The sequence below is a fragment of the Neodiprion fabricii genome, chromosome 1 (genome assembly GCF_021155785.1).
Source record: "Neodiprion fabricii isolate iyNeoFabr1 chromosome 1, iyNeoFabr1.1, whole genome shotgun sequence".
NCBI lineage: Eukaryota > Metazoa > Arthropoda > Insecta > Hymenoptera > Diprionidae > Neodiprion > Neodiprion fabricii.
Window position 1 is genome coordinate 28938723 of NC_060239.1, and position 24522 is coordinate 28963244.

Genomic DNA, 24522 nt, shown 5'->3' on the forward strand with positions numbered 1-24522 from the left:
CTCGTACCTATGGCTAGAATGTAAAATATACTTCCTTGACTCAATTTGTATGTGAATCGACAAACTGAATGGGAATTCAAGCACATAGAGAAAGGAATCGCCAACCGCACAGCGCATTAGGTTCAAATAATTACAATGCAAACAAGTCTCAAGAGATGCTCGAGTTTATTTTGCACTTCATATTCTACTTAATTTATTCTGCAGCTTGGTCAATCGGTGTTCCCGTCAGTTTTGTTTTGTCCTGCACTCGTTGAATGGCTGTAATGAAATTTTTTTAAGCTTCCGCCATACTGTAAGCTCGTAGAGTAGAGAGATATGATGCAGCTACCTTGACTATCTGTAAGCATAGACAAATAACGACTATAAAATTGTTGAGCGTTCAGGAAACAAAATAGAATATCTGATTGAGAGTCAGCCGGAGTAGGCAGAGATATAAATGACAAATTGATAATGCAATGAGATTACTTACGACTGTGAAATTTTCTAACGTGAGAGGAAAAACGTTGGCTGCGCTAATCTCTATCGGCTTCTGTGCTCTGATCATTACTATTGACAATGAAAGATTTATCGATCTTTCGAAATTGTACCATTTGGAACTGTAGATCGCCAATCCGAGAGCATAGCCCTTGAATGCGAAAAGATGCATTGATTGAACGCAAATACAGCCGTTACGCGCAGCAAGCGTTAAACTAATGTTAACTGTTTGTAGGTAGTCTGCAGATTTGCATTCTTTTTTAAAAATAAAAGAAGCTCAGCAAGTCAAGGTGATAGGTATTATTTCTGCTACAGTGCGATATTGTGGAAAACAGATAAAAATCGTAAATCGTATTTGACGTAGCACTGTTTGCAATATGTCTTATATCCTGATTGTGAATACTCATTCATTCGCGGTTTGGATTTTGTAGCCACAGTCCTGAGCTAAATGTTTGCCCATGTGACACAGGATTTTCTTGTGATTTGCAGAAATAGAAATAATGTTACAGTTATTCTTGCTTACTTGATTTATCAACGAATTACCGGCAAAACAGTAGATAAAGGCAGTCTCCAACGATCCGATAGCGAAAAGTCCAAACTTTAATAAAATTGTTTTGCTCGCTCCATTTTCTTGTAGTTCCTGAACATTTTGGTATTAAAAGGATCAATTAGTGGGGTCTAAGATTTAAGATCTACAAACTCACCATGCGTCACGATTTCTTTTGTAAAAATTGAAAATGATTTCACGGTTACCTTGATAGCATAAACAACAAAAGTTTTTATCCGATTTATTATAATTATGTAACTGCATTTACTACAAAATACTTGTGGCGTCACGATGAAGTACCGTCAGACTGGAAAAAGATTTCTGCATACCTACCATGAGAAATGAACACTCGAGGAAGCAAAGAGCAAGCACGCACGCCATTACATGCTGCAGAGCAATGAGCCTGTAAAATTCTTGCAGCGTGGCAGCTACGCTAGAAGTAAAAGTATATTACTTGCGCGATAAGGGAATGAGGTTTTTTTTCGAAATAATCAGGAAACGAAGCAATGAAATTTACTTCAACAGCACCTGATGGCGTTTCACCATTTCTCTAATCTCTATCCTGTAATGTTCGGGATGTGACGGTCTATAAGCGATTCCTTCGACGAAATATCTGGAAAAGTACGAAAGTATTAGCGGAATCGAATTCTTTTTAATTGCCACATGTTGTTTGTATTCATGCATGCATAGCTTACGTTAGAATCTTGAGTTGACTGCTCACGTGTAGAATCGCAGCAACGAAGAAGCCGTCTACTGCAGTTGTTGCCAGAAATGTTGTCACCATACTGATTATTTGAGCGACCGCCAAGAACTTGAATTATTCAAGGTCCGATGAATGATGGAGAGCTATTTTTTACTGCTTTAAGCATTACGTGTCATATCTACGTTTGTAGGTACAAGCGTTTGATAAGAATTTAACATTTCATATTTACCTGAACAATATAACCCGATCTGTTGTAATCTACAGGATACCAGCTGTATGGCATTGGCAAGAGATTATCCTGATCAGTATTATTACCGCGATTGCTTAGAGAGAGAAAAGAATCAGTCGCAAAATTAATGGTTGCAATAGTAGCTACGATCAAAAAGGTGTAGACGAAAACAGTCGAAGCTTGATAATGATTGGTGATTAGACGTTTAGAATCCGGCACACTTTTATAAATCAAAGTATCTTTTCTCAAGTTGACCCAATCTTCGTCCATGGAATGCATGAGCTTTTTGCACAGTTTCTGACGCAACGAAAATGTAAGCCACTTACAGAAAATGAGTATCATTGGACTTGACATACTTAAGTTGTTGATGAGTTTATTTATGTCGTGTCTTAGTACGACGATGCCACCTACTGAACCGGAAGCTAGAAATATCAGACTTGCCAAGTGAAAAAACCAAATGAAACGATACAAGTTTTGATATTTTTGTCCTGGCCAAACTCCCAAATAAATCATAACGTAACGCAGGCCACAAATCGCTGTGGTGAATTGATTGCTAAAATTATGGTTCTCCTGTGCAATCATGACTTTGGACTGTTCCAGCATTGCGTTTTGCACTCTTCACTATTGAAAATTTCATCGGCCAAAGGAGATACCGATCTATTAGCTTCGGAGATTCGTTCACGATTGAACCACGCAGTCAGGTTCGCGATTAGAAATTCTGTCAATACAGACAAAGCACTATGCGATCAGGTAATGGCAAGGGATGTTCCCTGTAGAGATGCATGCGCTGTGGGCAAAGTTCATGAATCTTAAATATTGGAAGATATGTCTGGCGTACACAGAATTCAAAGTATGAAGGCGAAGTTGGACTACAGAATCATAAACTTGATTCAAATAATTGCCGATGGGTATTGCAAAGTTGGAAACTACACGCAAAGCTTTGAATAAAAAGTGGACTGTGGCGGAGGGAATGATTTCATGGAGGGGAGACTCAGTCTTGATGTAAAACGCTTTGCGTATGCCTGGGTAAAGCTGTGTACGTTCGATTTTGTCACGATGTGTAGTTTTTACGTTCAACTAACTTTGTAACAACAGATAGAGCTGATTTATTTGTATCTATGCTTAACTTTTCTAGCCGATATTTTGCTCGCAAAAAAGTAGACAAGGAAATGCGAATTCAATTGTTATAAGAGAATCGAAACGTAGCAAATGCTTATCACCTTTTTTCCTCAAAATTATTCGTAATATGCAACTGTTAAAACGTGTTTAGCTTTTTTATTTTTTTACCAGGGTTAGATAGAATAAAGAAAGATTAACTGTATCGTTAATCTTAATACTCACCATCAGCTTCTAAGTTTTCAGTTCCGTTTGGGTTGCTGTATCTGGGCAAGGTTCTCCATTTCATATAAACTTTTTCACTTTCAAGAACTTCCTAAACTGATAAAAGGTGTTCACTTGCTGTACAGATTCGTTTGTTGACTAACGTACAAGGTTCGGTTTGGTCCTGCTATTAATTATGGTAGCATCTTGGGTCGAAATTTCGCCAATAATAGGGAAAATTTTTATTGATCGATAGACTAATTGTTGCTGTTTCTTGCCAGTCAATCACGATATCGTACGCCTTGCTAATTTGGTTGAAAGATAATGTGAAATGGCGATGTGACCGTATGGTGGTAAAACGAATTAACTTTGGAAAACCTTTAGAACTTGATGAAATCAAAAGTAACGCGTATTGCCATTTTGTGAGTGTTATTAAAATCTGTTTCCTATCAAGCACAACAGCAATACTGTTATATTCAACAAAACTCCGAGTGTCTGAAAAGAAACACTATGTTTGAAGTGAATTTTGATATTCGTTGCGTTTTGAAGTCGAAGTAAAACTGAACCGTGCTAAATTCATCAAACGATCTCTCTCCTTACAGCTACACTTGAGAATAAATCTTGGGAAAAAAATATCAACAAACAGTTGTTTTTTTATCGATCATTGGTCATGGATTAGGGAAAAAGTTTGAATGACGATGGTTACCATCAAATGTTCATGCTACTATTATTTGAATGCAGTACCTTGCAGTGTGTATTTAGCAAATTGAATAAGAGTGCTCGAAATGATCAGTAAAATTACTTAGAGCGCGACATGTATCAATTGCATGATTTTGTTTAATATAGAATTAAATATAGAATTGTTTGTGACATGAATACAGTAAACTATAGCCCTTTAACAAATTTCCTAATATTTATCAATAGCACAAAGTTAACTACGTCAATAAAGTAGAATTCAAGTATCTTAAACTGCTTCAACAGTCCTGACTAACTAGTTAGAATTGTCCGTATTCATCGCTCTCAGAACCGAGAGATACGACACCGCCGATTTGATAAGCTGGAAATTTTATTAAAACTAAAATATCGTCAATAGTCGTTTCATTCTAAAATCCGTTCCACCAAATATTTGAAACAAAAACTCACCGAGGTGAAATTGGGTAATGACATGACCGAGAATTTTCCCGCAGTAAGTGTAATCGGTTTTGTTGCTCTGATCATGATCAATAAAAATGATCTGCTCACAGATGGTGGTAGTTTGTACCAGGTGGCTTTATAGGCAGCTACTCGGATCAAAGTACCCTGTATCAAACGAATGATCACTGAAAAAGTGCTCACCAACTTATGCCAGAAATCGCATCAGAAGTAATTAAGATTTGTCCGATTCTGGGCATCGTTCTATAATCTAAGACTGTTCACCTGGGACGTTAGGTAATCCCCAGCCAAACTATAAATGAATAGTTGCTGCAGAGCCATTGTAAGTAAAAGGCCGAACTTCACAAAAACTGACGTGTTGTTGGATTCCATTGCCTGTAAATGATATTTTTCCAATTGTAGTGACGGCAGAATTAGGATTGAACTTTTTGAGTAGGCGATTTCAAATTTTAGCGTACCTGTAGGACACTGAAGCCTGCCAAGCAAATGTGCAGTGTGCCTGCAAGTAGCTGGCTGAATAAAATTTTATTGAAGGATTTCTCCAGACTACGAGCTGAACTGGAAAACATTTAAATTAAAATATAATACTTCGTCTCCTCTGAGTCACTTTATCGTATGTCACTCACTTTATTATCCATTCGTGTCGTTTAACTATGAACTTCACGTCGGCCCACATCATTTCCTCACTCCGTTCCTCAGTTCGAAACTCCTCAATGCAACTCCTTGCAGTAGGATCAACAAAAAAGCGAAAATAAAGTATGAGCAGATCTCACTTCATAATATTTAAAGAGAATTCGATGTTTGTGTGCAACTCGTTAGTGTGGCTTAATAATCATATAAAGACAATTATGTTCTGAAAGTCCTGAAGTTTATTTTACTTAAAATTTCCCATCGTATAAACATGCATTTAATAAACTCGTAGAATTCCTCGGAAGGATTCTCACTGAGCCTGTAATGTGAATTGAATTCCATCCTTACCGCAGTATCTCCAGCTGTCCGCAGAGATGAAAAATTATGGTAACTAGCAAACTGTCTATGCCGGTGTGTGCGATGACCATTACATTCCCCAAGAATACCTCGAACACGTACATGATCTGGCATCGAAATGACCCACGATAAAAAAACTCTAAATCATTCTCGACTCAGAAACTCACCTGATAAATGGGGCTGTGACTGAAGGGAAAAGGGTACCACGAATTGAGAGGGAGTTTGTTGGCATTCTGTGCGGATTGATCACGTGACGATATTCTCTTCGTTGCTGGCGCGATCGTGAACAAAATCCAACAAATCGTCACGACCGACGTATAAACGTTGAAAAAAATTCTGGGTACTCGGGCATGATTCGTCATTATCTCACGGCGTCGTATCGCCTCCGGATCGTCCCTTCGTGAATTCAGGTTTTCACTTTCCCAGTCCGATTCCATGCTTTTCAGGATCTGGTTCAGCGGCTTCACTTGCGTCTTGAATAGCCCGTATTTGATGGCTATCACCGTGACTGGGATGGCTTGACCAAGCGCCGCGACCAAACGCTGGAGGTCCTTCCTAGCCGTAATCGCCCCGCCCAAACAACCGCACACGCACACAAAAAATCCGGCAGCGTAAAACAACCAAATCACCGTCATTCTCCAAGTTTCCATCATCATTGGCCAAGATGCAATCAGACTCAATCCGTGCCTCACGCCCCCCATTGCAGTGTTAAAACTCGTTTCCTTGATCCATGGTATCTTGTGTACCTGGCGGAGGTTTTTTATGTCTCTAAAATGGCTCGAAAAATTCGATTGGAAGTCGTCTTTTCCTTTGAGCATTTTGGTCCCAGATTTTTGGCTGCAGCTCGGACTTTCATTGTCGGTATGAGACGACATCTCTGTCACAAAAGTTTCGCTTTATGGCCGTCACTGACAATGAATCGAGTCACAAATATACCGACGCGATTAAATTTAATTAGATAAACGAGGTTGCGTGACCATAAACGATGACAAATAATAGCCGAATAATGGACACTAAATTTCTCAAAGTATCTCGATTCGGACGAATAGCGCATAATTTAACTGTAAAAATACAGGTGGTTTCTTGCATAACTGAGAATCCAATCATATGGCGATTAATAGATTGTTATTCTTGAAGTAACCTGCGCAATATTTTTTTATTCATGATTGCAATTATATTTTAGAGCGGTATAATTTACTTGCCATATTATTACAGTTGTACATTTCTATCAGCATTTGTGATTCGTAGAAAAAATGACTGTCGCAACTTGTTAATCAAAATTTGTATTTTCAATCTTGCATCATTAATACATTCAATTTACTGGGGCCTTTAACTTCTGTTCTTTTATTTTCCTCCGAAAATATACTCGACCTTCTTTTGATTAGATTTCTACTCTCGTTTGTTCACACGTCTTACTTTATTCTTGGTGCAGTTTTATTGTAATATTCACTGATTCAGACTAGTCGCAAACCGAAGAGACGAAACGCACTCGATTATACTAGCTGTAATCACAACTTGTGATAGTTGTAGGGGAGAGGAAGAATACTTCTCATTTCGGATAGTGGATATACTATAATAACGCAGAGTAAATATTATCCACATATAATAGAGGATCACTGAAGGTAGTATTATTTTTCAATGATAACGTGAAGAATTTGGTTGCAGACATATTTACTGTTTCTTTAGACCTAGAAGAACCAGAGGTCTGTCAGTTGCCGAAATTCCTACCATTCAGTATTGCGTGCATAAAAATGCTCTGTAAAATGTGCAAGAGCAGAATCGCTAGAAGCACAAATAAATCGTATATTAGAGAAACTGAATCATTCAAGATTGGGAAAAAAATAAGGAATCATCTGACAGTCATAGTTCTTAACAGGAAATATGAAAATTATTCCACAAGGTTTTCATTTTCTCAAAAAATTTCGAACGACTTTACTTTAATAACGTACTGCATATTTTGTATGAGTATGTATGAAAGAAGACTATTGCAATGCAAGAGTACATTTCCATTATATCTTTGCTATCCGACAATCTTTTACTTAACAACAAAATTTTTTCAATGTCATTTGAATGCTTTTTCACTGTAGGTGAAAGCTTCACCGTCATATTTTTACGGGTAATCAACTAAACAAATTTGAAAGACACGTTTCATCGTTATTACTGAGTCTAGGTTATCAACGACTTTGACCAAATTATAAATTCTATCGATGTGGTCCATGCAGATCGATTTCAGTCCATGCTAAATTTTATTTCCTCCGCGAACGTACTGAATGAATACCGGGTAAAAAGTTCATGCATTTTAAATCCTGCAGTGTGCCTTGTCCGCCAAACTTGAAGATATCACGACAAACTCGAACGATAGAAGTGCACGGTTGATACAACTAATTGCAAGTCCAGAATGAAATGTTTCAAACTTGACAGACCGTTGAATAAAAAATGTATCACGCATATGACGGAGTCGCAATATCCAGGAAATATCCTTCCCCTGTCTGGATACAGGTTTGATTCAGTTGCACGGTGCGTTTTTTGCCTGAGGCAACTTTCTCACAATAGGATTGGGTGAATCAATAAATGCACAGTCATACGTTAACGCATGATGATCGTCTGCCCGTGAAATGGACGATTCCGAATAAAAGCTTCAATGAACAAGTCACTGAAACCCCAAGTTTCCATTAGACAAAATTTTCTCTGATAGTAATGTGCCGATGAAACTGAATATTTTCCATATTAATTGAATTTAACACTTTCCGAGATATGAGTTATAAATGAGTTTGCAGCGATGATAATCAGATCGCGGATACACTCCAAAATGATAAATCATTATTTTCAAAACTGTGGTACATTTGTGTTTAATGTAATAAATATCCTTGATACAGTAAAATATTCAATTTAATCTCGATCTCTTTCCTTCGAGTATTATTTCAATCTCATAGACCACGTACATCGTTTTTCCATCGATCAAACTACGAGGCTTGAATACCAATTTATCACATGATCCTTCGCACGGTCGAAGACCACACTTAAAAGTTTTTCCACTGAACTACGAGGATAACGAATATATAACATCAAGATACGCGAAGAACGGAGAAGATTTTTCCGGCGCACATACATGCGGACTCTTAAGTATCCAATTTGAATTTAATATTTAATCTGATCAGCTGTAAAGTTCAAATTTATAGAGAATGATGCCAGGCAAATAGCAAATGCCAAATATCTTGTCTTCGAATGACAAGGAGCGAAAAGTCCCGCTATCGGTATTTTCCCACTCATCGCTCGAAAAGTAAGAAACTGAAATAACCATCTATGCTCTCTATTGAGAATTTTCCAAACCCTGACGGCACATTTCGCTCGGCAGCAGATAGCACGCATCGATTTCTACCGCGTACCGTCAACAGGGATAAAGTGATTCGCGAAATCCTTACCTTCCGTCAGCCCCCGATGCCACCCTCAATTTAATACTGGCCAGCGCACCCTCGACGATCCTGAAGATTTCGACCACTGTTTCAGAGATGGAAGCACCGCATACCGGAACAGCCACCCATTGCCTCAAGAACCAGCTGATCGCAAGCTGTACGCGGTATCGTTGTCATGGCGAAAAGCTCGTGCCCGGTGTGTCCGAAATATTCAACGGGTTGTTCGGCGAGTGGTTGGTTACGAATTGGTTCAAGTGGTGTCCTTCAAGTTAGTCAGTGCCGCAATCGATCACCCTGAGTTTATGATAGGTGAATCCGTGCCAGGATTCGTCACGTGAGTGTCAACAATCGCCATGATGGTCCGGTGTGTGGATTAAGCTGCGTTCACAGGGTACGTTGATCCCGTTCCGAGGAAATGTGAATGGTCACCGGTGTTTCAGGATCCCTCTAAAAACCGCTGCGCATCTGCAAACGGTGAGAATATTTTACCGAGTGTAATTTAATATTACCAGTAAACATTACGGTGCTTGGGAAAACTGACACCAGCAATAAAGAAAGCCATGAAATGCATTTATGTATGTAGAAGTTTTTAGAAAACGTTTATGAACACCTTGGAACTTAACGACTGTCCCGTTGCTGCTTCATTTTGCGACATGTGCAGCTGCGAAGAACGTTGGAAAACCATCTATCATGGTACACGGAGCGCGCGTTGAAGTTCAATCCCATTAAATGCCGCACTGACTCTCGCCACTTGCTACAGGATACCAAAGAATGCCACAAAACCATTGCCTATTCAGTAGCTGGCTATCGAGCGTTATTAATTTGTGGTAATTCCGAGGAGGGTGATTGAGCTCCTCGATGATGTCATGTGTACAATAAAACTACGTCGAAGGGTCTGATTACATCTACCGTGCGACAACAAATGCTTTCATCCATTGCAACAACGTCGTACATCAGACTAAATGGCACAGTACTTACACCACATGATCAGCAGCTAGTACGAATACATCAAGAGTTAGGTCAGTTTTGGAAATATGTTCTTCAAGGTGTACTAAATACGCATAAGTGTAGTTAATAAACACTACATCTCGGCAAATGATCTTGTCGTCGCTCATTTCATATAGTCAATTAAGAGAATAATCCGGTGTTGGTAAGTAGTTGAGCACTATGCGGCCTGTTAAGAATTTGCGAGGCACGAGTTATTTCTAGCGTCCGGCTGACTTGACCAGAGCTTTGACTACTGCAGCCCGACGGATTGCTGATGAATTGGCGGATAGGCAGGCATTTCCGAAGACTTGAGTGAAATTATCGGTCGCTGAAGAACATTCTACGTGTTTTCACAATTTCGACTGTATTATGGCAGCTTGTTACAGAGACCACGTATAACGTTCTTGAAACGACGAGTGAAGCAAATCGGATTTTGTACCTTGTACTTACGGTTCGAACAAGGTTACGGACAATTATTTCGCCGAACGTTTCAAATTATAAGATTGAATTGACGTTCAATAGATATATTATTTGTAGAAACATCTGCGAAATCTTTTCAGGTAATACAATAACGAAATTACAAAATCGAGAAAATATTATCTACTACGTTTATAATTCATATACCTGCGAGTAAAGTGTAGAATATGCCTCAATCACTCATTTTCTGCTTAAGTCGTTAAATAAAATACCGATTTGATTGCACAAAGGAATCGTCACGCACAAATCTCATGAGATGCGAATGATTACCACTCGAACGAGTCTCGACATAAGCACGTCATTATTTGGATTTCATGTTCTACTTAATGTATTCTGTAGCCTGCTCAGTGAATGTTCCCACGAGTTTTTCTTTTTCCCATCACCGTTTGGCTGACTTAATTATCTTCAGGCTTCCACCATACTGTAAGCTCGTAAAGTAGAGAGATACGATGCAGCGGCTTTGACAATCTGTAAACGAAACAATTACCAGTCATAGAGTTATTTGACGTTTAAGAGCCGTAATAGAACTTCTAATTGGCATTCAGACGTAAAGAGTATACGCAGACATAAAGGCCGAATTAATTTTTAAATTCAAGTACTCACGACTGTAAAGTTTTCTAACGTGAGAGGGAAAATCTGGGCGGCGCTAATCTCTATCGGCTTCTGTGCTCTGATCATTGCTATTGATAATGAGAGATTCGCCGATCTTGTAAAACTGTACCATTCACATCTGTAGATAGCCAATCCGATAGCGAATCCCTTGAACATGATGAGTAGCATTAATTTCAGGCGAATACATAACCAAGTTCAAGATTGTTACTGTAATGATGCGTTTTTACAAAAACCCGTTGCTTCGCATCTTTAGAATATCCTGAGATTCGGTCGATCGTAAGAGAGCATTAAAAACTGAGATTTCGTAAATTCAATTCATTCAGTTATTCTAAAGCTGCAAATTACTAATTCTCGTTTCAACGTTCCGTTACGTGAATGTCACTAACTTGAGCCTTACCATACATTCGTTCCTAAACGGCAAGCATTTAATTCCTGTCAGCCGATCGTTGCAAGTTTGCAGATTTATATTCAAATTATGTTACAACAAAAAAAAAAAATTGGCGGAACGGGAGAAATCATACCAATATTAATTTCTCTTCTGTAATATTGCCATGCATTGAAAATCATATTGTGTATTACGGAACCTCTATGATCCGAATCAAGGAGTTACACCACCTTGATATTTTCTAGGAATTGATTTTTTGCTAGGTTTATTATTTATACGTGTAACAGAGCAGTGAATATATTTTTGTGTTAATGGTATAACCATACTTTGTTGCTTTCACACGTCGCATTATATTTGTACTCCATTTACGTATAGAGTTGACAAAAATATCGTTAATTTCAACGAAATAATGCTCATACACGTGAACCGATTTTTAATTATTAATTTTTTTTTTTTGACAGCGCACATTTGTATTCCGAAATTTCAGATCCTTTCTCGGATTATACAACGTTCTGACGAAACAAAACGTAGATTAGGTGACATAGGGGTTCGGATGACGGACGTTCGGGTGAACGAAATTGTACTGTATTACATTTTGATTAGGCTCTGATTTCAATAAATCCACAGTTTGTTCCAAAATCGTTCTCAGTTTTGATTATCCCGCAATATCCGTGCACCTAACGGGAGTGGAATTTTTGTGCAAATTATAAAAATGCACATCGTGATTTAAATATTCTTACTCACTTCGTTAGTTAACGAATCACCGGCAAAACAGTAGATGAAGGCAGTCTCCAGCGATCCGATAGCGAAAAGTCCGAACGTTAAGAGACTCGTTCTGCTCGCTTCGTTTTCTTGTAATTCCTAAACCACATTTAGGTGTTGAGGAATTGTTAGTGAAACTCCTGTGGCTTTTTCCAGTGGCATAAAATTGTAATTTTCAACAAAGTTTCACGAGAGGAGTTCTGCCCGTTTGTTTGGAACTATCACACTGAGTTGGCAAGTTTATTATTTACCGACACATAGATATTTATGACATCAGTCGAGACATTCTAGCATCATAAATTGCTGTTCTTAAAAAAGCTCCATATGTCACAATTTTCTAGTGAAAGAATAAATAATACTATTATTCTGGTATAGCATTAGGAATGAAAATTACTATCTAATTTGCAATCTGATGATTGTCTATCAAAATACGCCATAAAGATTACATTGAAAATAATGTCACTTGCGCCTGACGCATTGAAAATTACCCTAGAAGGATACTGTAGTCAATTTTTACGGGGCAGTTTTTGTGATCTCTGTACAATGGTAGCACTAAGGCAGTCCGTGTCTTGGGCATTCGATCATTTATGACGAACAAGCTTCAACTGCCATGCTACATTGACTGGAAACGAGAAAGATTCATCTGTCGCGCACCTTAAACTATACCCACGCGATTCATTCTGTGTATGATCGAAGCCAATGTAAATTTTCGAATACAATTATGTGAAAACATATTTGGTTTATGTGAGTGAGTCGTGGTATTTGGTGTTTCTGAATCAGTCAGTGACCATGAGAATAGTAGATTTTAATAACAGTCCAGATAAGTCACAAAGCTAAACTTTACAGTGCGCCGAAAATGAGTAAGTGTAATTAGTTTTCAGTAAATTTCATGTAATATTTCAGAAGTGTTCTCCATAAATCATCGAATGTCAAACGGACGGTCATGTTAAAACATCCGATTCGGAAAATTGTAAGGATATCATTTCGTGGAATGAAAATCGAATACAGCAGGCTTTTCATTACTGGTCTCGTAAATTGTGCGAAATAGATCGACAAGAAGGAAATATGACTACGGGCTGCTATCAGAATTGAAAAAATTTGCTGCGTACATACCATGAGAAATGAACATTCAAGGAAGCAAAGAGCAAGCACACACGCCATTACATGCTGCAGAGCAATGAGACTGTAACATTCCTGCAACATGGCTGCCACACTAAAATTGAAGAGACATTTTCTGAGAGGTGAGTGAACAAAGGGCTTTTTTAAAACAATAGCCAACGCAATTCAACTTACCTCAACAGCACTTGATGGCGTTTCACCATTTCTCTCACTTTCTTTTTGTAATTTTGAGGATGGCACGGTTCATAGACGATTCCCTCTATGAAAAGTCTGGAAGAGTACGAGACTATTAGTGGGATCCAACTCTTTCAAATGGACAGATGTTATCTATGTTCAATGTTCACACATGCACTTCCTACCTCAGAATCTTTAGTTGACTGCTGAGATGTAGAATCGTAGCAACGAGGAAGCCATCGATTGCGGTTGTCGCGAGAAACGTTGATAGCATACTACTTATTTGAGCGAACACTAGGAACTTGAAGTATTGAAAATTTAACGAACCACACAAAGTTATTTCTTATTACTTTCAAAAGTATGCACCAAATCTATTTTCATCCTAAAGTTTGGTCAAAATTTGCGTTTCATATTTACCTGGATAATATAACTAAATCCGTCGTAATTGACAGGATACCAACTGTAAGGCATCGGGAATATGTTGTCCTTGTTCGGTTTATCATCGCGTCGATTGAGAGAAAGAAAAGATTGTCCCAGGAAATTCACGGTGGCAACAGATGCCAAAATTATGAAAGTGCAGACGAAAAAATTCGTCGTCTTGTAGAAGTTGATGATTATTCGTTTGGAATCCGGTACACTTTTATTGATGAGAGTATCTTTTTCCAAGTTAACCCAATCGTCATCCATGAAATGCATGAGCCTCTTGCACAGTTTTTTACGCCAAGCAAACGTGAACCATTTACAGACAATGAGTATTGTTGGACTCGACATACCCAAGTTGTTGATGATTTTGTTCGCGTTATGTCTGAGTACGATGAGACCGCCAACCGAACCGGTGGTTAGATATATTAAACTTGCCGAATGAAAAAACCACAACAGAAGGTACCAATTCTGATGTCTTTCTCCTGGCCAAATACCTAAATAAATCATGACGCAACGCAAACTATGAATTGCCCTGGTGAATTGATTGCTCAAAATATGGTTGCTCGGTGTGATCATGACTTCGGCCTCGTTCGATATTGCGTTCTGCGCTGTTCTACGATAGAAAATTTCGTCGTTAAAAGACGAAAATTGATGCACTTGCTGCGGAGTTTTGCTGACGACTGACCAAAGCGGTCAGAGTGGGGATTAGAAATACTGTCAATACGAAGAAAGCACACTGCGATCAGGCTATGGCAATGGATATTCCCCGCAGAGATGCATGCGCTATGGGCGAAGTTCATGAATTTTGGATATTCTGCGGCGTGTCTGGCGCACACGGAATCGGGAGTATCACGGCAAAGTTGAACGTCAGAATCGCACACTCGGATCAAATAATTGCCAATGGGTATTGAAAAGTTGGGGACGACGCGAAGCGTTGAATAAAAAGTAGGCTTTGGCGGAGGGAATGATTTCATGGAGGGGAGACTTTGGTCGTGGTGTGGAGAAAACTTGCATCTGGTGGGTAAAGCTGAACACTTTCGATTCTGTTAGGCGTTGTTGTTTCCCCAACTTTGCGCGAGCGCATGGGGCTGATTTCATTGTGCATGCGTAAGTACAACTTCTCTAACTGATGATTTGCTCGCAAAATAAAAAGCATCCAAATATACATTTAATTGTTACAAAAAAATTTAAATTGAACCTAACTTCCAACGACGGTAAGCGTTCATTATCTCCTCTTCACAAGCTCATTCGCTGTAGAACGATGAAAACGTGTTAGATTTTCCAAGTTTTGCGCCTTAGTTTCTTAAATCCAGTTACGAAAAAACACATAAATTTCCCTTAATCATTAGATTCAACTTGAACGTTTTCCATCTTCCTCTATTTAATGTATATGCTCATTGTTCTTCTTCCCCGTTCGGGCAGAGGTATCCCTTGACATATTGCATTGCATACTTTCCGACTATTACAAGCTTGAACGACCAAAAAAAGTAGTTCAGTGGCTACGATGCTTTGTTCACGACTGACGCATGTTCCTGCACATGAGGATTCCAAATTCTATCGACACGGACAACGCAAATCGAGCCGATCAGTGGCAAGTGATGGCTCCCGCAGAGATACGCGCAATAAGGGTGCTGTGCATGAATTTCATGTGCTGGGTAACATTATTGGCTGGAGGGGTGAGGTTTGGTTTCAGAATCGGCGACTCGGTGCAACTTACCGATTCCAGGTTTGCATTGAAAAGTTCGGAGCTTCACAAAGCGGTGAATTAAAAATGGACCGTGGAAAAGGAAATTATACCATCGGGAGTGTATTGTCTCACTGTACAACCTAACATTTTTCAGTATGGGTATAAAAGTTCAGTTCTGTTATAACAAAGTTGTGTTAAACATCTGACGAATATTATATCGGCATCGCTGTAATAAACTTTGGTCTGTATAGTTTACGAGCTGCGGCCGTTTAAATAGGGATCGGATGGATCCATTAGTATCACTTCTCTCGCCGATAACTTGCTCGGAAAGTAGTGGTGGCTGGCATTCAATGTTGAGGTACTTTACTAAGGTGACCGTCGGTACGACTTGAAAAAAAAATTGGCGTTTCGGCATTCAAATTGATTCAAAGTAAATGAGGGAAAAAAACTTGTGTCACAGGACAACTTTGTATCTTGACAAGAAATAGTGCCTGTGAGCACAATTTGTTTCTCATTTCGATAACATTCTTTTTTAGGATATATCAAGTTAAGAATTGTGTTTTTTACGTCGAGTGAATAATGTTAATTTGGCGTATTCAGTATGCTGTAGAAGAAAAACTAAAAGCATTTGGTTTTCGGTAAAAATTGGTACACGAAAGTTTGTTGGGTCGTTGATCGAGCGTGAGGATGAAAATTGTGCAGGTATGAGTGAGGCAAGCCTTGGTCTGCGAGTGGCGAGTAACAGCCCCTCCAAAGATGCAACGCTTAGGGTTGGATTTCATAAATTTTATATCTGCATTGATGCGACTGGTTTTCCGAGAATTGTAGTCATCGGTAGGGTAAAGTTTCGTACCAGAATTGTACACTTTGTTCAACTAATTGGGAATGTGCATTCGAGAGTTCCAAGTTTGAGGCTACCTAAGCTATTGAGCTTAAAAAAAAATCGTCTCACAAGTTAAAAATTACTTGATGAAAGGATGACCACGTCACCGCATGGAGCGGCGTGTATAAGTACGAATTAGGGGTACGTTTCCACCATAAATGGCTGTTTTTGTACGGAGTCAACTTCCATGCAGAAGGAATCGGATTGACGAATTCTACACAACTCTTTCCACTGACAATCTCCACCTAAAATTAGTATTTATGAGATTATACGTTTAATCGTTGAAGCAACTTCAGAATTAATCTCGACTTTCTTCGGTCACGGACGGATTTCAAATATTACTATTCATCGTGTCATTCAAAATCGACAGTGAAATTACGTGTTCGGACAAAATTACGCGTTTTGACAAAAACATTATTGTTCGGACAGCAAGTTCGTATAAGTTCATTTTCAAGTTCAGATTCCTCTTTTATCCGAAAAAGAAGCAAAGTAGATCTTTTCACGTTGAATGTAAGTTTGCAATATGAATCGTATACGAGACGAGGACGAATATTGCAAATTGGCAACGCGGAAAAAATCTACGTGACCTCTACAGTTCATACGATACTTTGTGTAAAGAAAGCTTTTTTAAAGAAAAGTATCCACATATGAAGGTTTGATTTTAAACATTTTTTAAACTTAGACTATAACACTGTGTACTTTGTCATTTCAGTGGTTTCTAACTTGCAAAATGAATTTCTGTTGGCAGTTTCCACTTTAATGTACTTGGCGCAAGGTTTTTGCACCGGAGGTGCTTTCAAGGGATATTATATTTCTCTAGCCAAAAATTTGCTCGAAAAAAAATGATGGCTAAAAAACGGTGATACGGTTTTTGCGGGATACGTTGAAGCGACCTTCAATAAGACTTGAATAGAATTTCAATCCTTAAATCACCTCGAAATGCATATGGAACGAAATCCCTGCAAAAGTGCAACCATGTGTCTCGATAAAAGTGATGCCTGGAAAGTGAAAAAATACATTTCACACAAACAAGTGAATCCTCTTATTTTCGATCGCAATGACAACAGAATTTCGTATTTTCCCAACACTTTTTCAAGTTTTTTAAACAGGCATCTTTGTTTTGCAATAAATATCGTCTACACCCCGTAATTGTTGAAAAAAACCTAAGGTTTCATTGTAACTTGCGACCTGAATAGTCCAATAGACACGAGTTGCTCTTTTACTACGTATTGAGAAAAAAAAAAAAAATTTGAGCAAGAAAGTCAATTCGTTACGAAGTTATATTCTTGAATACAAATGAACGTTTATTCATCTTCACAGAAATACATGCTTGCAAATTTAGTGTTCACAACGTCGTGCAGTCTAATTCTTGACTACTAACAATAAGTATTCATAGTCACTAGCTGAAGTCGAATCGCCTGTTTTAAACATTCTTGAAGACGCGTATATCGCAGCCTATGATGCGATTTTCTTCTACCAGCGACGGAGGTTGCGCTAAACGTTTTCGTATATCTGTGCAGACATATAAAACATATGCTGAATAACTATGAATATCGATGAATATTCAGGAGAAAGGACTGTGCGATGTAATTTACTGTTTCTGCTTTGGAAATTAAAGAAATCACCTGTCATCGTACAGAAGCTTGAAATACGATAAACGTGTTTTCTACTCTTGCACGAATTTATCGGTTGACTCGACCATCTTCCGACATGCTCATTGCTCGTAGTGCAGAAAGATATGATGCGATCGATTTAACCATCTGTAAGCATATAGGTATGCGTTCTGATTAAATTATACGAGATCATTTGGTACCGAGGAAACAGAAGCGAACACATTGGCGTCCGCACATAGCACGCATTGTATACCTGAAGTTCCGATCGGTCACATTTGATCGAAAAATAAATTTGCTGCTAATAATACGATTCGACAATGAATTTACAGACACAGCTTAATCCCTTGCGTTTATCTATCTTCCGACTAATCACGAAATGCTGGTCTCGACAATTTTGATACACGTGTTTTCCGATTTTCAGAGTTTCCACGTAGAAATATTGGAAAACTAATAACAGGATCGTGTTCCCCGGGAAAATTTGCGACTGATTTCAGATTTGTTTTCTTTCGAACTTATAATACGCAAAATACAGCTAAAACACAATTTTTTCTTCATCCCGAACACGATTACTCAAATTCATCTGAGTCAACCTAGCCGAAAAGTTATCTCATTCTTCAGGTTAGGCAGTTCCCAGATTGACCTTGGAAATATATTAATAATCTTGCGACGCCAGTGGTCTCAATATGAATAAACAAAAATCCAAAATCCTGATAGTGCACAAAGAACTCCAAAAATGGCCATTCAATTCCGAAAATGAAAAGATAGACATAGTTAAAGGATACGATTACCTGAGTGTTCGATTCACGAGCCCTGAGTTATTCTTGGCTGAATTGACAAAAAAAAAAAATCGAAAGCTTACCTCAAGCGGTGATAAACTCTAAACTATATACTTTACGCTCAGTGAACTCTAACGACTGGGAAACTGTAAACTCCTTATCCAGGGCATTGGTGGAGAGCGTTTTTTCACACAGTGTGGAGATCTGGGGACTTGGATACACAAACGAAACACAACATCTTATCATAAATCAATATGGTGCTCCCAAGACAACACTGCGCTAACTATGCTATTTGCAACGAAATAGAGTAGTATCCCATTTTGGCAAATGTCCTGGAGAAGGCTCTTAACTGGATTACAAAAATAGTCAACAGGAAGGATGAAAGACTTCCGAAAATATGCACAAAACTGATGATTAAACTGATGGTAAGATTGAATATCGGGCAGACCGATCGAATATTTATAATATCGCGAATACAAAAGCAGACATACTTATCGCTGACTAATAAAAAGAATAAAAATAAATGAAGCTTTTGGGTAGTTGTAGAGTAAAAAACTCCTCCACTCCAGAATTCTGTCCACTAGTGGACTTCACTGAGCACAGCTGCTTACATCTAAATTCTCCTATCCATATTATAAGAGTTCTAGCTCAATGTCGACTGGTTTGCAATATCTTCCTTCGATAAAAATTACAGACTACAAGCCGAAACTAAATAACAGCGATTATTGTGAATCATGCGCTTCCAGTCGCTCAGCGAAAATCTCACGCATGTTCTTTTAGAATGTCCAAAATATAGCGAAGGCAATGAGCGCATACTTGATTTGACTAATCCCAGCAGTACAAAAGCTCATGGCTAAGAATTTTACAACGAAGTACGACAGACAAAATTACCGATTTATTCAACTATATAATATGTTATGTATCTCAGGCAAAAAACGCCCAAAAGTTTAAAATAATTTAAGTTTCATACGTACCAAGGGAATGACGAATAGATGTTTGTATATTCATGTCAAATCGACACTTATTTATATACAATATCTGTCTGAACAAATCAATAAACTTACTTATTTACTCACCACTGTGAAATTTTGCATCGTGAGGGGGAAAATTTCTGCTGCGCTGATTATAATCGGTTGCCATGCTTTGGCCGTTATTATTGACAGCACGCCTTTGACAAATGAAGTAGCGTTGTACCATTCTGAATTGTAAGTAACCGTCCCGATGACAAGACCCTTGAAAAACATAAGCCCGCCACAGTTGAAATTGAAAATTTTTATAACAATTCTTTGAGTTTGTATATTCGTGCATAATACTTGTCGGGGTCGAAAGTGTAAGAGTACCACAAATAACTTTGAAGCACATTCTAGTACATAGCATAAATCACTGCCAAAACATTCCAACTATACTTCTATTGAATTTCAGGCCAGAAAACTTGTCTTCGTAGTGAGTTATTAAATATATAATTTTGCCACACGTAACGAATTCATTTGAATTAATAAGCTAAAAACAGAGATGAGAATAACGAAATTTTTCTGTTCCCAAGTCTTTGATTCTTTGATTCTGCATACTTCGTTATACTTACTTGACTAGTCAAACTGTCGCCAACAAAACTGTAGATGAAAATATTCATCAGCCCTACCAGACAGGAAAATCCGTACTTTAGCGCAATCAGTTGATTATCTCCACCTCTTTCTAATTCCTATAAGAGATAGCATTCCAGTTTTAAAAGGCAGATGAATTATTGTATAAACTCACGCATCAATTAAAAGCTGAAATACACAAACTGAAATTTTCTAACGATGCGCGAGGAGTTGTCGATCGATTAGGTTTCGATTGGCTACTATTTATTGTTAGTTTGAATTCTTCTTAAAATATTAGTGACAATCAGTTCAAGGAAAACAGTGGTTAAGATTCGATTAGACCACTAAGTCCAACGATTCATGAGAAACGCGTTGATTAATTATTCCATTGGTTTTTGCCCTTACTGCTGTCGGCAATATGTATGAGCCATAGTCCGAATATATGGTAATTCAAATGAAATAAAAATTGTGTGCTGACACACAAATGGGTTTCTCGTAAGCGATTAAATCAAGAAAATTTTGGAAGTTTTGGAAATATTCACATCGTTGTCCACCGGATAATACACCAAAATAACAGTTAAATCAAAATTTCGCCACTTGATCGCTTACATTCAAATTTCAAAATTGCTCATACGCTTCTAGCATTCCAAGAAAGCTCGTATTGGAAAAATTTATTACGTACCCTGAGAAATGCGTGCGCGTGGAAACAAGTACCGATTAACGAGACAGTCACGCACAGCAAGATAGTTGCACTGAAACATTCTTGTATGTCGTCTGCCACGCTGGAATTTAAAAAGAGTTACCTTTACTAACAATAAGACTCGATAGTATAAATTGCCTCGAAATGTTCTTCTGAAAACGATGTAAGTAAAAACCTACCTTAACAACACCTGGTGACGCTTCGCCATCTCTTTGACTTTCGTCTTGTCACATTCGTAGTCCATTGGATCATACTTGGTTCGTTCAATAAAATCTCTGAAAAATTACCAATAATTAGAGGGGTAAAATATTTGCCAATCCGTAAACGCTGACCAAGTTATTGCGCATCTGTACGTACCCCAGAATCTCCAGTTGACCGGCAGTGTGCAGAACCGTAATAACGAAGAAACCGTCGACTACAGTGCTTCCGACCAATGCTGATACCATACTTATCATTTGAGCAGCGGCCAGCAGCTTGAATCATTCAAATTTTAGTTTAGAATAAAATCATTGCACGAATGGATTGTCTCTCAATTGTCGTATAGCTAACGGGACGCGCCTCCGGAAAATAGTCGTGATTTTAATTGCGGATCTTGTACGAAAAATGTAAGAATTTGTTTTGTTACTAGTTGATAAATCGGCTTAGCTTTTTTCACTCGAAACATTTCCGTAGGCTATTTCTAATACCTCAATCTTGTTTCTTAAGTTGTACTTTCTCACGCACTGAATGACTAATTTTTCGCGATGACTATAATTGCTGGATGTACCTAAATCTTCGATCGATCAAGTTTGACGAAAAATTTGAAATCACTGATATCGAGTTCCAATCACTAAGCTTGTGACGAATTATCGAAATCTAGAGAGACCATGAAATGCTGAATTTCAGCCTTGTACGTATGTTCTCATTATTGGATCTCGGTATTGATGACTGAGTGTTTGATGAATCTTGCAAAACTTGAAAGCTGTTCTGACAAGGGCCTAACTATTTTCATTTTGGCCACGGCATTTTGCGAACGGAGCAAGATTTTACATTCTCATATGTTCTGAGTCCTGTTCTTGTACTTGAAGTTTCCGTCTGATATCGGCATTAGTTAGTAATGATTATTAGCTTAAATAATGATTACTCCAATGTCTATTAAACCGATTGAAACACGATTTTCTCGAAACAATCAACAAATGCATATTTTTCGCACCTGACGAAACGTGCACGGTCGATGATAATTTTTGCCGCGAAACCATTTCCACACCGATATTTTTTCAACCCTTTGAAATATTGGGTAGTTTCATGTGCAATGTATCACGTCTTGGTTGCACCTTCAATTGTGCTCTGACGGATCTGAGATTTTTTGTGGATATAATCTTTTCAACAATTTCAACAATTCAATAAATCATGTGGATTTTTTTTCGGAACGACCATTTGTAAATAAATTGCTGCGAGACGAATGATTTCACAACTAATCGTCCTTGCGCTGTTTTCACTACTCAGTACCTCTAACGGAAAAATCTTTTCTTGGTCCTTGTTTTTACCATCACAGCTTCAGTATATATTCAAAGCGACGTATTTCCTCGAGTGCGCGTATTCGATCTAAATACATTTGAATTTGGAGTCGGAATATTCATTTCATAAATACCTGAACGGTATAACCTCGGTCGTAATCGAGAGGATACCAGCTGTGAGTCAATGGTAAGAGGTTACCCAAATTTGTATCATTGTCACGATGGTTTGTGGCTACGAGAAAATCAATGACGAACTCCCCGGCTGTAAATATATACACAAGTACGATGGTGCAGACGTAAATATTTAATGTTCGGTAATGTTTCATCATTATTCGTTTCGAATCTGGTACGCTTTTAGGAATCAAAGCGTTGTTTTCCAAGTTGATCCAATCTTCATCCATAAATTTCGTCAGTTTTCTGATTAGTACTTTTTGCCAAGAAAATGTAAGCCACTTTCCGAGAACGTAAAATAACGCACATGCCACGCCTAAGGTAGCAAAGAATTCATCCATATCATCCTCAACATTGGTGAGCCAACACACTTCACCCGAAAGTAGAAATACTAAACCTACCGAATGGAAGCACCGCAATAAATAGTACAATTTGTCATGTTTTTTGTCTGGCCAAATTCCCATATAAATCATAAGGCAACGTAAGGCGCGAATCGCAGTGACAAACTGATCGCTGAAGTTATCGCGATCCAGTATTCTTTTCGCCCTACTGCTGTTCGACATTTCTGTTTCCGCAGATGATACTTTCTAAAAATCCGATAAACCGAAAGGATATGATCCTCTTCCCACTGAGGTTCGTCTGCGACTGGCCGATGGAACTACGAGCGTGTGGAATGAAACTTGCGTGTTGCCTGGGTATGAGTGAGGCAAGCCTTGCTCTGCGAGTCGCGAGTAACAGACCCTCCAAAGATGCAAGGGTTAGGGTTGTGCTTCATAAATTTTATATCCGGACTGATGCGACCAGTTCTCTGATAATTGTGGCCGTCAGTAGGGTGAAGTTTTATGTCAGAATTGCATACTCTTCAAAGTTTGAAAGCACCCGAGTTGTTAAAGAAAAAACGGACCCTCAAAGTAAAAAGACAGGATAGAGGTTCGTTCGCGTCACTGTATAAAACGTTTTTCCCTAGATATCGGTTGTTCGTTACACATTTTGAGAAATAAACCGTTCTCCATGCGTTTCACGAAAAAGTTCGTTTCTTTCGCATTTTCTGACATAGCACGTCGGTCAATATTTTTATACGAGGACTTATTATGGATTACGTAGCTTTGTGGTTTGTTGAACGGAATCGCCGCCAACTTCAATCGTCATCATTCGCTATTCGTGTTTCAGAAATTATTACTCCGAAGTAATTATTGTTTACAAAACATTGTCCATAAGGGTCATTGCTTTTCGACATGCCAAACCAAACTGACTTTGCACATACGTGATGCTACGAATCATGTGCAGATTGGAAAGTAGTCATATAAAGAATTTGTCCACGAACAACTTCAAATGAAATTGAGCAGGGTTCCGTCACGACTGTCGCAAGAAATTGTTTCTGTTTTTCCTACTTGGCTACATAGAGTGTCATGATTACGATTTCCGTGACGCCAAATCTTAATGATGAAATTTTGGTTTTCAAGTCTAAATAAACAAAAATTAAACAGAGGTAAAAGTTGATGTTTCGATAATTTTTCGAGATATCGAAAATCACAGATACGGACAATCAGGTAAGGTACCTTATACGGAGGCTGAACTTATTCTAACCTTTAAGAAAAAAAAAGACAACCCACAATGGCGCTTATATCTCCTTCAGGAAGCCGAAACAACACATTTCGTATACTTGAAATTCTCTTTTCTTTGGTCAAAACATCACGAATCAATGGTCCAAAATTGGAGCCACCGACGTCATACTATCCCCCGTAAAGTGATCCACCATGAATTTCGTTCTAATATTTTCTACATAACTATACAGTTATACATAGAATGGAACTCCGATGGAAAGCACGTTGCATCCATTCATTCATAAGTG

At 38.3% G+C, this 24522-nt stretch overlaps 4 protein-coding genes across 13 annotated transcripts; all 4 read right to left on the reverse strand.

Moving 5' to 3' along the window:
• Positions 1-146: 146 nt before the first annotated feature.
• On the reverse strand, positions 147-3444 carry LOC124175447 (odorant receptor 22c-like). Of its 7 annotated transcripts, XM_046555726.1 has the most exons (8): positions 3295-3444; positions 1954-2375; positions 1717-1832; positions 1539-1634; positions 1355-1454; positions 998-1114; positions 470-625; positions 147-337 (listed from the first exon to the last, which is right to left on the reverse strand). In XM_046555726.1, exons 1-8 carry the CDS (start codon positions 3356-3358, stop codon positions 275-277), a joined length of 1134 nt encoding a protein of 377 aa, XP_046411682.1. In that variant the 5' UTR covers positions 3359-3444; the 3' UTR covers positions 147-274. The 7 variants fall into 7 exon arrangements, 6 of the variants coding, with proteins under 6 accessions (XP_046411682.1, XP_046411691.1, XP_046411673.1 ...); XR_006869169.1 differs by lacking the exon at positions 3295-3444 and having other exon boundaries at positions 1018-1114; positions 1355-1449; positions 1954-2656; XM_046555735.1 differs by lacking the exon at positions 3295-3444 and having other exon boundaries at positions 1018-1114; positions 1954-2656.
• Positions 3445-4169: 725 nt separating this feature from the next.
• Positions 4170-6287, reverse strand: LOC124187878 (odorant receptor 4-like). Its single transcript, XM_046580065.1, has 7 exons — positions 5580-6287; positions 5404-5519; positions 5052-5147; positions 4884-4983; positions 4690-4800; positions 4417-4572; positions 4170-4330 (listed from the first exon to the last, which is right to left on the reverse strand). Exons 1-7 carry the CDS (start codon positions 6285-6287, stop codon positions 4265-4267), a joined length of 1353 nt encoding a protein of 450 aa, XP_046436021.1. The 3' UTR covers positions 4170-4264.
• A 4033-nt stretch (positions 6288-10320) lies between these two features.
• Positions 10321-15780, reverse strand: LOC124175475 (odorant receptor 10a-like). Of its 3 annotated transcripts, none has more exons than XM_046555780.1 (7): positions 13759-15178; positions 13527-13642; positions 13342-13437; positions 13162-13282; positions 12031-12147; positions 10893-11048; positions 10321-10757 (listed from the first exon to the last, which is right to left on the reverse strand). In XM_046555780.1, exons 1-7 carry the CDS (start codon positions 14338-14340, stop codon positions 10695-10697), a joined length of 1251 nt encoding a protein of 416 aa, XP_046411736.1. In that variant the 5' UTR covers positions 14341-15178; the 3' UTR covers positions 10321-10694. The 3 variants fall into 3 exon arrangements, with proteins under 3 accessions (XP_046411736.1, XP_046411745.1, XP_046411755.1); XM_046555789.1 differs by having other exon boundaries at positions 13162-13261; positions 13759-15177; XM_046555799.1 differs by lacking the exon at positions 10893-11048 and having other exon boundaries at positions 13759-15780.
• A 2096-nt stretch (positions 15781-17876) lies between these two features.
• LOC124175432 (odorant receptor 67c-like) lies at positions 17877-23591 on the reverse strand. 2 transcript variants are annotated; one of them, XM_046555681.1, is made up of 7 exons: positions 22634-23587; positions 21361-21476; positions 21183-21278; positions 20986-21085; positions 20306-20422; positions 19800-19955; positions 17877-18200 (listed from the first exon to the last, which is right to left on the reverse strand). In XM_046555681.1, the coding sequence occupies exons 1-7, from the start codon at positions 23231-23233 to the stop codon at positions 18087-18089; spliced, it is 1299 nt and encodes a 432-aa protein (XP_046411637.1). In that variant the 5' UTR covers positions 23234-23587; the 3' UTR covers positions 17877-18086. The 2 variants fall into 2 exon arrangements, with proteins under 2 accessions (XP_046411637.1, XP_046411647.1); XM_046555691.1 differs by lacking the exon at positions 20306-20422 and having other exon boundaries at positions 22634-23591.
• Between the last annotated feature and the right edge of the window lie 931 nt (positions 23592-24522).

Bases quoted from the DNA above. Each gene is read 5' to 3' on its own strand.
- LOC124175447 (XM_046555717.1), bottom strand. From the start codon at position 2,556: ATGCTGGAACAGTCCAAAGTCATGATTGCACAGGAGAACCATAATTTT. The intron at 1,455-1,538 runs GTAAATTTCATT...TTTTACTTCTAG, and splicing joins CGCCATCAGGTGCTGTTGAA to CGTAGCTGCCACGCTGCAAG. The intron at 338-469 runs GTAAGTAATCTC...CTATGCTTACAG, and splicing joins CGTTAGAAAATTTCACAGTC to ATAGTCAAGGTAGCTGCATC.
- LOC124187878 (XM_046580065.1), bottom strand. From the start codon at position 6,287: ATGTCGTCTCATACCGACAATGAAAGTCCGAGCTGCAGCCAAAAATCT. The intron at 5,520-5,579 runs GTGAGTTTCTGA...TTTCGATGCCAG, and splicing joins GTCACAGCCCCATTTATCAG to ATCATGTACGTGTTCGAGGT. The intron at 5,148-5,403 runs GTAAGGATGGAA...TCCTACTGCAAG, and splicing joins GGACAGCTGGAGATACTGCG to GAGTTGCATTGAGGAGTTTC.
- LOC124175475 (XM_046555780.1), bottom strand. From the start codon at position 14,340: ATGATCACACCGAGCAACCATATTTTGAGCAATCAATTCACCAGGGCA. The intron at 13,438-13,526 runs GTAGGAAGTGCA...GTACTCTTCCAG, and splicing joins AGTCAACTAAAGATTCTGAG to ACTTTTCATAGAGGGAATCG. The intron at 11,049-12,030 runs GTGAGTAAGAAT...ATCATGTTCAAG, and splicing joins GTGATTCGTTAACTAACGAA to GGATTCGCTATCGGATTGGC.
- LOC124175432 (XM_046555681.1), bottom strand. From the start codon at position 23,233: ATGTCGAACAGCAGTAGGGCGAAAAGAATACTGGATCGCGATAACTTC. The intron at 21,279-21,360 runs GTACGTACAGAT...GTAATTTTTCAG, and splicing joins GGTCAACTGGAGATTCTGGG to AGATTTTATTGAACGAACCA. The intron at 20,423-20,985 runs GTACGTAATAAA...TATCTCTTATAG, and splicing joins ACGCGCACGCATTTCTCAGG to GAATTAGAAAGAGGTGGAGA.